General features: G+C 39.6%; 1 protein-coding gene across 1 annotated transcript; it reads left to right on the top strand.

The window, feature by feature from the left end:
* Positions 1-779: 779 nt before the first annotated feature.
* Positions 780-11,666, top strand: LOC106174941 (uncharacterized). The gene is made up of 16 exons (XM_013556721.2): positions 780-934; positions 1,774-1,968; positions 2,427-3,164; positions 3,662-4,195; positions 4,413-4,488; positions 4,737-4,937; positions 5,432-5,610; positions 6,238-6,446; positions 6,843-7,718; positions 7,881-8,043; positions 8,448-8,537; positions 8,885-9,263; positions 9,571-9,649; positions 9,875-9,940; positions 10,376-10,579; positions 10,969-11,666. The coding sequence occupies exons 2-16, from the start codon at positions 1,789-1,791 to the stop codon at positions 11,114-11,116; spliced, it is 4,122 nt and encodes a 1,373-aa protein (XP_013412175.2). The 5' UTR covers positions 780-934; positions 1,774-1,788; the 3' UTR covers positions 11,117-11,666.
* Positions 11,667-12,294: the final 628 nt, after the last annotated feature.

Here is a 12,294-nt window from a genome sequence, read left to right as displayed (position 1 = left end):
TCCCGTAGTTCGGCCCTGTTTGAGAGTAAAAAAAAACAAACTTTGCGTGCCGACTACTGGCCTACCATTTACCATTCATTCTGCAATCAAAATTATGCTTGTGCTAGCGATACCAGTTTCATGGTCGCATAAAGGGCGCAGAAAGGACGACGTCCAGTGTAAAGGGGGCTTTAGTAACGGAACTTTTAAATGGAGAACAATACTATGGGACACTAGCATTTAAATTTTAGGGTTAATTTTTTTATTTACTATATATTTTACTGGGGGGTTCCAAATCCACAGTGTAGGCGATTTTTGAGCGTAAAAACACCATGAAAGGAATACTTTACTCGTTTGTGTGAAAACTCACCAAAACAATACCCAATTCATCTTTTCCATTTGGATGAAAAACTTACGCAAAAAATTCAGGTTTCCTCAAAATCAGGGAAGGAATTTGTTAGGGCTTGCATCCTTATTTTTTCTTTTTCAACACTTTTTTAATATCCACCACCCCCTTCCCTACCCCTAACCCCACCCAATCACCCAGTCACCAGCTCTCTCTCTCTCTCTCTCTCTCCCTCTCTCTCTCTCTCTCTCTCTCACACACACACACACACGCACACACATAGGGCCTACACATACATATGCCGGTGTCATATTGCTCAGATAATTGAATCTACCAATAAATCCTCAAACAAAAACTACTTTATAATGTAACTCGAGTCTATCTTAAAGCAAAATTCTGGATCGCATCCATTCTGTAGCCTATTCCGGGGATTAAATCAATGTCACAGCCAGGTGTCACTGTGACCCACACGTGCTGTCCCCTGTTGTCTGGTTGTTTAGGTAAACAAAGATGTCGGTCATCACGCAGATATTGTACAGGTAGACGACAATTGTGTGAAGGGATATGTTCAGCTGAGAGACGTTTTTGTGGATAAGCGATGGAGTTGCTGTAAGTGTGAAATAATATGTTTTTTAATTTATGTTCTCACTAGCCTGACTAGCAACCAGCATTCACGAAAGTATCATAAGGCACCGTCTTATGACTAAGCAAATTCCATTTCGCTGGCTTGATGAGGGTCGAACTCCTCCCCTTAGTCCCTTGCTTAGTATTATGCAAGCCCGTACCCAGAAATTTCAGAGGAGGTGCTTTCTTTTCAGGAAAAGGTGGACCTTTTACCATGAAACCTTCGTATACATAGGTAAATTTTTACCCAGAGCATGCTTTTTCCTAAGAAAAAGGGCGATTCGCTCGACACCCCCCTCCTTGGCTACAAGCCTGTATATATATATAATACTGGAGTGGAGAGATTTCTTAAGGAAGTATGTTTTCGTGTCTACCTCAACCTACATTTTAAGTTATTGCATGTCGCTAGGCGCCAAAGCGGTATTTTACAATGTTTGACATAATGAGCCCATCAGAGCGAAGCTCTCCATTGTGTCAGTGTTGTGTTCTGTTAATCGATCGCTTATGTTCACTGCATGCTAAGAGGAATATAATCGATGACATAATACATACATACGGTAACCCACGACTAAGCCTCTTAGGTAGATATTCGGTCTTGACTCAGGTTTAACACAAAACAAACGACCAGAGCTCGTTTAAGACAAATTCACCAGAGTATACCGGTTTTATTGGTATGGACATATATATATGTCACCTGCATTTTTCAGTTAGTTTGGTCGACGCAGGTCACTTACAGGTACGTCTCCTGCTTGTGCAATCATATAGTCAGAACGTCATACAAGCTGGTTTTGTGAAATAAAATATCGTTTTAATTATAATCTCAGGTGAGAAGAACAAACATGGGAAGTGGGGCCAGTAAGAAAAAGGTGATTAACAAGCGTGTCGAGTATGACGTCCAAAAACATGTAGCAGACGTCGGCAGCAAAAACGTGGGAGACGTAAAAGAAAAATCACGTATTGATAATTCTTCTCCACCGATAGAGAACCTGGAAGAGGTGATTGAACCTGTCATTCGTAAGGTATGTTTACCCCATATTGTTATACAGACCAATATTTTTCATAGTGTTACAGAATGTGGTAAGTAGATGGTTACACCCAGTTTCTTTAAATGTCTCTTGCTATTAGTGACATATACATAAGTTATAGCTACCACTTATTTCAATAGAGGATCTAGGGATGGAAACAGTGGGCTACAGACCCCCTTTAAATGAAACGGGACAAAACCTGTGGCTTAGATACTTTTATAGAATTGTCCTCGATCACTATCTTATAATTGTCAAGCAAATCGAGGCAATCATTTCCATCTTTGCCCCCCCCCCCCCCTCCACCCCCAACCCCCCCCCCTACCCAGCAAAACCAATGTATGTTGATTCACGGAGCGCTTAAGAAAGACGACTGAAAGGAGTAACGACATTTACTATTTGACAGGGGTGATCGTGCGGATTCAGCAGTGCCCATCTATGGTTTCATTTTTCAGGAGGTGGCTGTACCTCTCGGCAGCGCGCCCAGGACCTCGGGTAGTCATGATAGCTCCACACAACACCAAGAGAGCAGGTCTGATGAGAAGACAGAAAGCAAGGACAAAGAGGATGACGAAGGAACAGAAGTAATTGACATTTCCCATGAGCCAAATAATGCAACACAGCCAAATGAATATCTGGACAGAGAACCAAATGACAAGCACCTTGATGATGGTGTTAGAAGTACATGCATCGCCAATGAAAATGAAACATCGCCGTCTGATGAAGATGCATCACCCGATGCATTAGGAGTGTCGAAGGCTAAGCCAGAAACCGAGTGCATTATAGCAGTTGAACCAACCAAGGAAATAAAGAAACCATTTAAACACGTCTGGCAGATATTCGGAATGTACGCCTCTGTTGTAAAGGAAAACCAGACAAAGAACCTCCCAGGCGTGGCACTGAAAGTTGGCAAAGAACTGAAAGCGGTGGAGAAAGAACTCCACGAACGGTACAAAACACGGAAAGAGTTGCAGTATTTCTCTAAGATCGGCCTGACCACTAAATGTATGAAATGCTGTCTAGTGAAAGCCAAAATCAAAGATTTCCTATCAGTGTGGCAGGATTCAACAGGAGCACTCGCACTGTCTTTACTTCTCCGTAGACTTAAACGGCAGCTGGAGATAACTAAATCATATAACGAAACAGAAAGCATGGATCTTCACAATCCACTTGGGAATACGAAGGCAGAAATGGTTTGTAGTTCTACGTTTTTTTTCTGTATGTAGTAATTATCCAACGGGCGTTAAATCGACAACTAAAGAATATAGCTGTGTTTAATCGAGTGTATCTGTACACAATTAATTACACAGAAAATATCATTCTATGCTACAGATGACACGTTACATACTTACGCATACGTAGTATAAGGTGGCTTTTAAAGAGTGAACGAAACTAATGTTTAATCCTGAATCTGGCACTTCTCATGAACGATCAGTATCACTTAATTTTGTAAGCAAGCTGTCAACTGCGGCAAACATGTTATGGTAAACAAAATGTTCTAAAATTCTGTCTAATTTTAGAAATACGAAGATATTAAATGTCAGATATGCATACTTGAGTCTTTAATCAATCAACCAGTCAATCAATCAATTAGTTAATAAAACACGCTTAATTTTGATACTGCTCTTGCGGTGCCTTTGGTTCTAAACTGACCCTTTGAAGTTCTCAGTTTTCCGATTACAATTTACAGGTTGCTAATTTGGCAGGGAGCGGGGCAAAAGCGCTTGACCGTGCAGACGAGTTCGGTTTGACTAACGTAGGTGAACACATCTTAGAAGACGCTCTGGATCTAGGAGACGGGCTACCTTACGTTAAGACGGTCCTATCCATCATACGCAGCGTGTATCGGATATTTAAAGCCAACGCAACGCTGTTGAATGACGCCATGGACTTACTCCGTACCATCAGGAATGTTGAAGTGATTCTTGGGGGTACCATCATCGCTAAAGACGACAAGTCCGCGTTCCTCCTCGAGCAACTGATGGACGTCCTAGACCAGGCGGAATTCTACGTCATCCAGTGCATCATGCCGGACCAGAACGCCGTTGCCAAGGTACTCAAGGCCACATCGCGGGCGGATACGCTGCAGCAGCTTAAAGAGGACATAGTTAAACAGCTTAACCAGGCTATGTTCGCTGAGACCATGAAGCAGAGCGAGGTCTTGCAGACGCTAGACCAGAAGGCGAACAAGATGCTGGAACTGAAAGTGACATTAGAGCAAATTGTAAGTACCACTGTCACAATAAGTGCTTTTGGGGGATTTTGTAGGCTACTGGTGTTTCACATTACTAAAACACGTGTAAAGGTTTCTGTAATAATTATTTTTAGTAGAATGATTTTCATCTGAATTATTTAACAATGTAAACACAAGATGGTTGGCAAAATAAGGTTATTTTAAAAATATTACAGACCTAAACCAGCTCTTCTTATTGTTATTTAAGGAGACGAACCAGCGAAATCAAACCAATGATATACAGGAAATGAAAGAGAGCCTGCAACAAATAATGGAGGGACTGAGTGAGTAGTTTAAGTTTAAAATCACCCAATTTAAGAAATATTTGGCCCTCTCTGTTTGGCAAAATTACCAACTAATGTTACAAATCGAAAACTAGATGTTAACGATGTCTTATCGTTTTGAATGTGATTTTAATTTCAAAACTTAAAGTTGTTTCTGATGACAAAACAAGATGTAAAGCAAATGACAAATAATATAAAACACAGTCCGTCAGTATGAACTGACATTTTATTTTTGCCTCTCACACCAGCACCGTCCAAGTACAAACCGGCCAATGGGAATTATCTGGAAATCGGCCCCTACAGAGTGCAGGTTCAAGGTGGGCGCCATTTTAAAACTGCCGAGGGGGAGTACGTGGAGCTAGGCAGTGGATATAACTATCGTCTGCTACTACGGAATGGCACGAAACGAAAATGCCAAGCTGAAGTCCATATAGACGGCCATAAAATCGGTTTGTATTGAATTCAATGCTCATAATAATAGTTAATAGTTTGTTCTCTATTTCTCTTTTCGAGTGCTCAAATATAGCTTACTTTGGTCTTGTTTCAGTTGTGTTGGGCGTTATGGAAATATTCAAATCACAATTTGTAAATACTCTTGAATTTTTTTTTATGCATGCAGTAGAAAAAGGTGAAAAAGAATCTTTTTATTTTGTGATACTTTACCACCTCCATTTTTAGCATAAAGGTCTATTTTTCATGCCGGTGTAACGTGACAGATAGTCCCCCATGATAGAGAGTCCGCTTCCCATTCATTTGTACTAGTAAGACTCGCCCTAGATTTAAACCCACTTACGTCAGGCTAACCCTAACAATTATAACTAAATGGAGGGCGGACTTTCTGTTACACGGAGTCTCAGTTTCTTCACACTGTTCTGATCCAACTTAACTGTGCATATAAGTTAGTGTTTCTGGGAAAAATATAAAACCTTTAGCTCTGTTTTAGGGGTGTTTGCGTTGCTGGGCGAGGAAGAGTACGTAATAGAGAGACCCGTGGGTATTCAGCGACGTTTCATGTTCTACCGGACCACTACAGGAGCTGCCATAGCGAACTCGGGAATTGAGGCCAAGAGAAGAGAGAATGGCGTTCTGGAGTGTGTATTTACGCCGGAGTTGTTATACACGGTACTCAATATTCTTTTTAAAAGAGCTTAAAGAGCTGTATAATTTGTTGGCTGGAAAATGTCAAAAATACCTTCAGGCCCGTAGCCAGCAGAAAGGTGGTTCTTTTTCTAAAAAAGTGGACCTTTCGCCATGAAACCTTCGTGTACCTAGGTGAAATTTTACCCAGAGGGGACCTTTTCCCAGCAAAAAAAAAGGGGGGGGGGTCTTTCGAACCCCTCGAACCCCTCTTGACTACGGGCCTGGCCTTTATGATACATGTGCTCATTTTATTTTGCTGTTTATCACATCCACACAGGATTACGTTCGTATAGTTTAAATTTTAACTTTCATTAATAATAAGTTTTAAAAATATTGAAAAAAAATATCCACAGAAAAAGTGGGCAAACTGTAAATGCCTGCTTTCATTCTCTATCAGTATGAATGAGATGCAAACCTGATCTTTTACGTAGAACCAACAAAAAAAAAACGAGCTAAGACGTTAAGAATGTTATAATTATTAAAATACGGATATATTTTTTTTGTATATTTATATTTGTATAAAAAATACGCAAACAGTGTGGCATTATATTGTTATGACAAAATATACCAGTGCTAAACTTGTTACTTTTATTCTTTAAAATGTTGCAGTTTAAAGGACGCTTAAGGAACTACAAAGGTGAACTTTCGGAGGTGCACACGGTGGACTTAAGTCCTGACCAGCAAATGGAGGACTTTGTGCGGTCAGTTATTGCGTCCAGCACGGGGTTTGAACAGTCTGCAGATGCCTACTTGCTCTTGTGTGGGGAGAGATATTGGCATATTGACAACTTCGATTGGGGAGTGAAGCAACTGTACAAGTGAGTACTTTTCAAGAACGCGTTTTACTTTTTATATCAAAGTAATGTGAAAACAGCGACTTATTTAGAGTTTAGAACGTTGTCCATGTAAAAGGGAAAAGGCCCCTTTTTAGGCGTGAGGAGAATATATCTATTTGATTTTTACTACATTTTTTTAAAATGTTGAACTTTGAACATCTTATATTAAGGTAGAATCCTGAGACTGGCGGGAAACTTCGTTGTAATGAATACAAATATTTTTTATCGTTTTTACTACACTAGTAATTATTAAAACAGGTTGTATGAAAGAGGTCAGTGTTGCTTAGTACTGACTGCCTACCTTATATCTTTACCCAGCTCCTCGTAAAAGAAAAAACAATCAAACATTCATATAACTGAATACTTTTTGCCTTGTAGTTATTGGAAAGGCACAGCTTCTGAGTACCTCCTGTTTATAGAAATTGCCAAGGAGGTGCACATTATCAATCCTATAGATGACGAGAATGTGGAGAAGGAATCGTTTACCGTCGGATATAAGGCTGACGTGAAGGAAGAAGTGAAGGCAAGGTTTAACATTCCTAGCTTGGAAGACGTGTCAATCAGCGACACAAAGAAAGCTGATGAGTGTGAGATCTACACCGTCCGAATACTGAAAGTGAAAGTGAAAGTGGTCAACCCTCCGGATACTCTCACATTGTACTTCTTTAAGAGCCAGGACGTGAAAGAGATGGTCGAGAAGGAACTGGCCATTAATGACAGCAGTGACCAGAGCATAGAGATTCACCACAGGAAAGATTCAGTACATGAACATTTTGTGTCCGACGTCACGGTAATCGTGAACAAGGACATCACACTCCACGTGACTGCCTTTGACGGCAGGCAAGATGACGTTGTTGTCAAAACGTACTCTACAATCGAGCAATTGATGTACCAACTTAAAGAACAGAACCTCGCGGAGTGTGACAGCGACGGTTTCACGCATTCTCAAAAAGAGTGCCAAGTAAACGAAGTGGAGTACCGCTGGACGGACTCCAAGTCTTTGTACCTTGCTCTGGAAGGCTTCTCGAATGGCTCCACAGTCGTTGTAAAACCTACCATATTCATCTACACCATCCGATACAGAGGCAAAGGGTCAGAGGAGGAGCTTTCTATTAGAATTGAGGCGTATAAACAAGTGGCAGACCTGGTAGAACGGACTGAGAAGGAATGTGATGAAAAGGGCCTAAATCTCTCGAAAGGATTTTTCTTAGTAAGAGGCGACAGCGAGATTCTAGACACAAGTATGGCCTTGAGGTGGGTTTAATTAAATTTCCCAAAAATTTGTGACTCATTTTTAATTCTATTCTTTACTATATTGTGCCGTTTCTGTATATTTCTGTATTCCGTCCCATGCCATTCTATGTGGACAGGCCCTCATAAACGATGTTTGAAAGGTTATATTCCAAATATTTTCAGAGAACTCGGTGGCAGTCAAGATTTGACAATACTGCCTCCCCAATCAGACGTATGCATCGTAGAGTATGATACACGGGAAGAGATCGGTACAGTCTCAGACGTCACGGTGGAAACAACTATACAGGAAGTTCTTGATAAGATACGCCAGCTCTTGGGAAAACGGGTAGGCAATTTTTATATTCCTTTTAATATGTCGCTTTAGTGTTGATGTGGCTTTGTTTTACTCATTTTTCGAACATGTTACATCAATTCATATTTTGGTCTATTGAAAAACTATTTGTTCCATTTTTATGCAGAGCTGAACACGTAGGCCTATGCCTTTTTGATGATAAGCTTCTCGTACGAAAATGACAAAAACTCGTAACTTAATAGATCTTTTTAACATGTAGATGTTATTTATCATTAATTTTGTGTTTCTTTTCTTGGGGTGGTAAATAAAATTTATTACAAATAAAGCAGATGTCTGATTCGGACCCTCCATAAACCTGTGTGTCTTCGATAAAAGATCATATCATTAAATTAACTGTAGATTTGGCCTACAAACATATAGTATGTTTTGTTACATAGGAAGGCAACCTGGATGATGCTAGCGTGGAAGAAAGGCACATCTGTATAGAGTTCGAAAACAACAACAGCTTCACCACTTTTTATAACACGGTGAGTAGGCCCTATATTTGATAAGCGGAACCTTTGTTCTGCCATAGCACGGGGCAAGGAACCATATGGTGTACATGTGACAGGCCTACCATAAATCAATGATCGTAGACGCTGAAGGGCAGACGTATGTTACTTATTCTCTGCGATATTTTATGATAAAGAGATAATCAACTTTTGAAACGGTAAACTGGGGGACAGACATACCAGTAGGCCTACATATTGAAATAGGCAAGACGCCATTTGTAAAATTTGTGTAGTGTATTAATTTATATGATGAGTAAAAACGACCAATTTTTCCCCTGTGCCCTTTTCTGCAATTAATATAGCGACTGTTATCTCAACTTCAGATGATCAACGACAAAGATGATCTGAAAGACACGCTTCCCGTTTCCCTGCTGATTGCTGCTCCACCTACCGTCAAAATGATAGAATCTCGACCCATGGAGGTGACACTGGACATCTTCAGTGAAAACCTGTCCGGCTCATGGCAGAAGAAAGTGACTACAGAGTCCTGCTCTACCGTGGCTCTGGTTTTAAGGAGACTGATAGATGGCGCTGTGAAGACGAGTGAAACTGGGAATGTAGTTCAGGATGAAAATGAGTACAAGCTCAGATTTCTAAAACCCGAGTGGCTTTTTATTCGTGGAACCAAAACAAAAATTCCATTTGAAAGACGCTGTTTAGCACAACTTGGTATCGGTCACGAGTCAACTATTAAGTTAACAGGTAAAGCATATGTGGCAGTGGCCTACTCTGTGAAGAAATACTTCTTTAGTTGTTCTGTGCAAGTTTTTATCACAATTTTGATATCGTTTCAGAATTTAAAATTTAACTGGAAATTGGCCTCTTTTATTATGCCTCAGCCATTTTCTTAAGTTGACATTAAATTTTGAAACTCTGTATTTTATTTTATTTTATTTTATTTTATTATTTTTTGTATGATCGCACGTACAGTGCCCTCTTACTTCCATAGTGTCCTCATACTACATTGTACTGTACGGTAGTATTTACTTCATACTTTTATATTTTCCAGACACATCTCTATATGAAATAGAAGAAATGGAAAAATTACAAGCAAAACTTAAAATGGAAATGGATGACCTAGATATGGAGTATGGACTTCATACTTAAAATATTAATGTGTTTCTTTAATAGAAGGCCAAGTCATTAAGAAAACGATGTCCTTTCAATTATTTGGATATTCCTAATTCTTTTACACTAAAATGCAGTGCAATAAAGTTTAAGCCTGTGGGTCGTAATGTGTTCGGTGATGTGCCGATAAAGTCTATTTTTGATACTGTCTTCCTTACTGTCATAAAACTTATGTTGTTTTGCAGGAGGTTAAAGCGAAAAGAAAAGTTGTCACGAAGACTTAAAGAATACCACAGGGAGCTAGACGATCGGTAAGACTAAACTTTTCGTTTATTATAATTTTTGTCTTTAACTTCTTGTTAGATGTGGAACTTAAATGCAAGTCATTTCAAGAATGTGCATAATAGTGATTATGCTGTTGTTTAAAATCAATTTTATTAGACTTACTAAAAGTAAACTGCAAAACCTACAGTACAAAATGAATGTAATGTTTTTAATATAAAAGTGATATACTTATATCGTGTCATTCGACCTGCAAATGTATGCAGCTTATAGTTATATCAAATTTCATGTTCATAGCCAATATGATGGTTTCCCCAATTCTCACTGGCGCATTGATGTCAAATAAATTGCCTTACCTCACTACGGACAAATTTTTAGGGGATTGTGTCACCCGTCCGCTGTGCCCTTCGACTTTAAAATATTTGTATTTATACCAGCATTTTAATATGTCTCCTGATCTTTAGCCCACTTATAAAGATGAAAGCCGCCGAGCGCAAACTTAGATATATACTTGACGCTGACGAAGCACTCCACAGCATTAGTGACTATAGGGTATGTTCCGGTGCCACCACGCTGCAGGGAGGAAGCAGGCAGGAGTTTGAGCCGGTAGAACCCTTCCCGTTGGACCACTCTAATAGCGTTGTGTTAAGTTTGCGCATGGTAGCCAGGTACGTGTGCTTGTTTTATGGGTGGCGTTTACGACGGGAAGCCAGCTGCGCACTCTCGAATACGGAAAATGAGAGAGAGAGAGAGAGAGAGAGAGGAAGGGGGAGAGAGAGAGATCCACTGTAAAGCCAATAGCTTTCATGAGCGATTAGCACTTTTCACGCCACGGACGATATTGCATATCTTGGGACGCCCATCTCTTCTCGTAACGTTTCTTCTAAACATATAGACTTATTTTGAAAGAACATTTTGATTAAAACCGATTTATTATCATTACGTAAAATGCAGCAATAGACAATATTCTTATGCAAAATTGTGCTATTTGATCAAAGGGAATTTTTCTAGGTGTCCTTCAGTCATGTATTGAAAGGTTATCTGCCATTTTTTTCAGAGTGGGCTCGGAGTGCCCGTTGCCGCTAGATGACGAATGCATTCCACTGGCCTCGGTTCGTCTCCTGGACAAGCCCATCCACACTATGGTGCGACCAATAGATGGCACTACTGTCAAATGCGAAGCCCCACCCCCTTTGCCTGATTGACAGTGTTATATATTTCCATTCCTTCCCAGTTTTGTGTCTAGTGGTTTTGAAAAGTATTTTGAAAAGCATTGTGTACGTACGACACATATCCTCAACAGATATTTTCTTCCATTTGCAAGTGTGACTTTCGGGGCATATATATCTACAGACTTTATCATGGCATCGCACGTGCTCAATGTTCTCGTCTGGTGAGGACTTTATGGCAAAAATGCTCTGAGGATGGAACAATTACCCTCTTTGAATCCTGATCCTACTCAGCACCTGTGGGATGTGCACATTGCAGAGGAGAACCAACCCCTTTAATACTCTGGACCATCTCCGTCTAGTTAACCAGAACAAATTGAATAATATTTAAAAAATAAAAAAGACTTGTAACTATTACTAAAAGCATGGCGCACTGCCTTTAGTACTTGTCAAGAACACACGCTATTATCAAGTGTATAGTTAGGAGCTCTTTCTGGCGGTTATTTAAAATGAGAGTTACACAGAGCCCATATAACTCTTTGATTAAATGGGTTTTAATAAATGATAGAAGATATGGAGATCTAAACGGTGTTTTGTTTTTCTGTGCCATAAATCATGTTAGATGTGGTATCAAGAATGAAAAGCTGGTAAATATACAACTGTAATGTGATGATATGAAAACAAAAGCACGTGAACTTGGAAGTGTGACAGCCTTTACGATAAAGAGTTTATTTTTTATGGTAGATTTTAAATACGTCTTCATCATATCACATTTAATAATAAAGAAAAAACAAATATTTTAATCCCAAAACTTGATAAATTTACTATCAATACATGACAGGGGTGTGCAGTAAAGGGATCTTACTCATAAGGTTTCCTATCAAGTCGAATGTATTGTTGAAGGAAGCAATTTATCCTACACACGAATTCTTGCTCAACCACACACATCAAGTGCCTGTACATTTCCTAAAAATTACTCTGTTTTCACCTAAACATAAGCATAAACATAAGCACTGAATATCTGCCACCAAGGCCAAATTATTAATTGGAACTTTAACGCTAACTTTTCACAGATAATTCTCTGGCTATTTCTATGTACTGTCCAGCGAGAATTTTTGCACAAAATTTCACAAATGATGCCATTGCTTAATTGGTCTTTGGCAGAGGGTTACCATTGAAATGCGCCGTAGGTGTTGTCACAGTGGCGGATTTAT

Source organism: Lingula anatina, chromosome 3 (genome assembly GCF_051362555.1).
Source record: "Lingula anatina isolate TDL-2025a chromosome 3, LinAna3.0, whole genome shotgun sequence".
Classification (NCBI taxonomy): domain Eukaryota; kingdom Metazoa; phylum Brachiopoda; class Lingulata; order Lingulida; family Lingulidae; genus Lingula; species Lingula anatina.
The sequence above is the reverse complement of the archived record's forward strand: the minus strand, read 5'-3'. Positions and strand labels throughout refer to the sequence as shown.

Excerpts from the sequence above, each read along its gene's own strand:
- LOC106174941 (XM_013556721.2), top strand. The coding sequence starts at position 1,789 with ATGGGAAGTGGGGCCAGTAAGAAAAAGGTGATTAACAAGCGTGTCGAG. Across the intron at positions 1,969-2,426 it reads TTGAACCTGTCATTCGTAAG|GAGGTGGCTGTACCTCTCGG; the intron begins GTATGTTTACCC and ends TTCATTTTTCAG. Across the intron at positions 3,165-3,661 it reads GGAATACGAAGGCAGAAATG|GTTGCTAATTTGGCAGGGAG; the intron begins GTTTGTAGTTCT and ends TACAATTTACAG.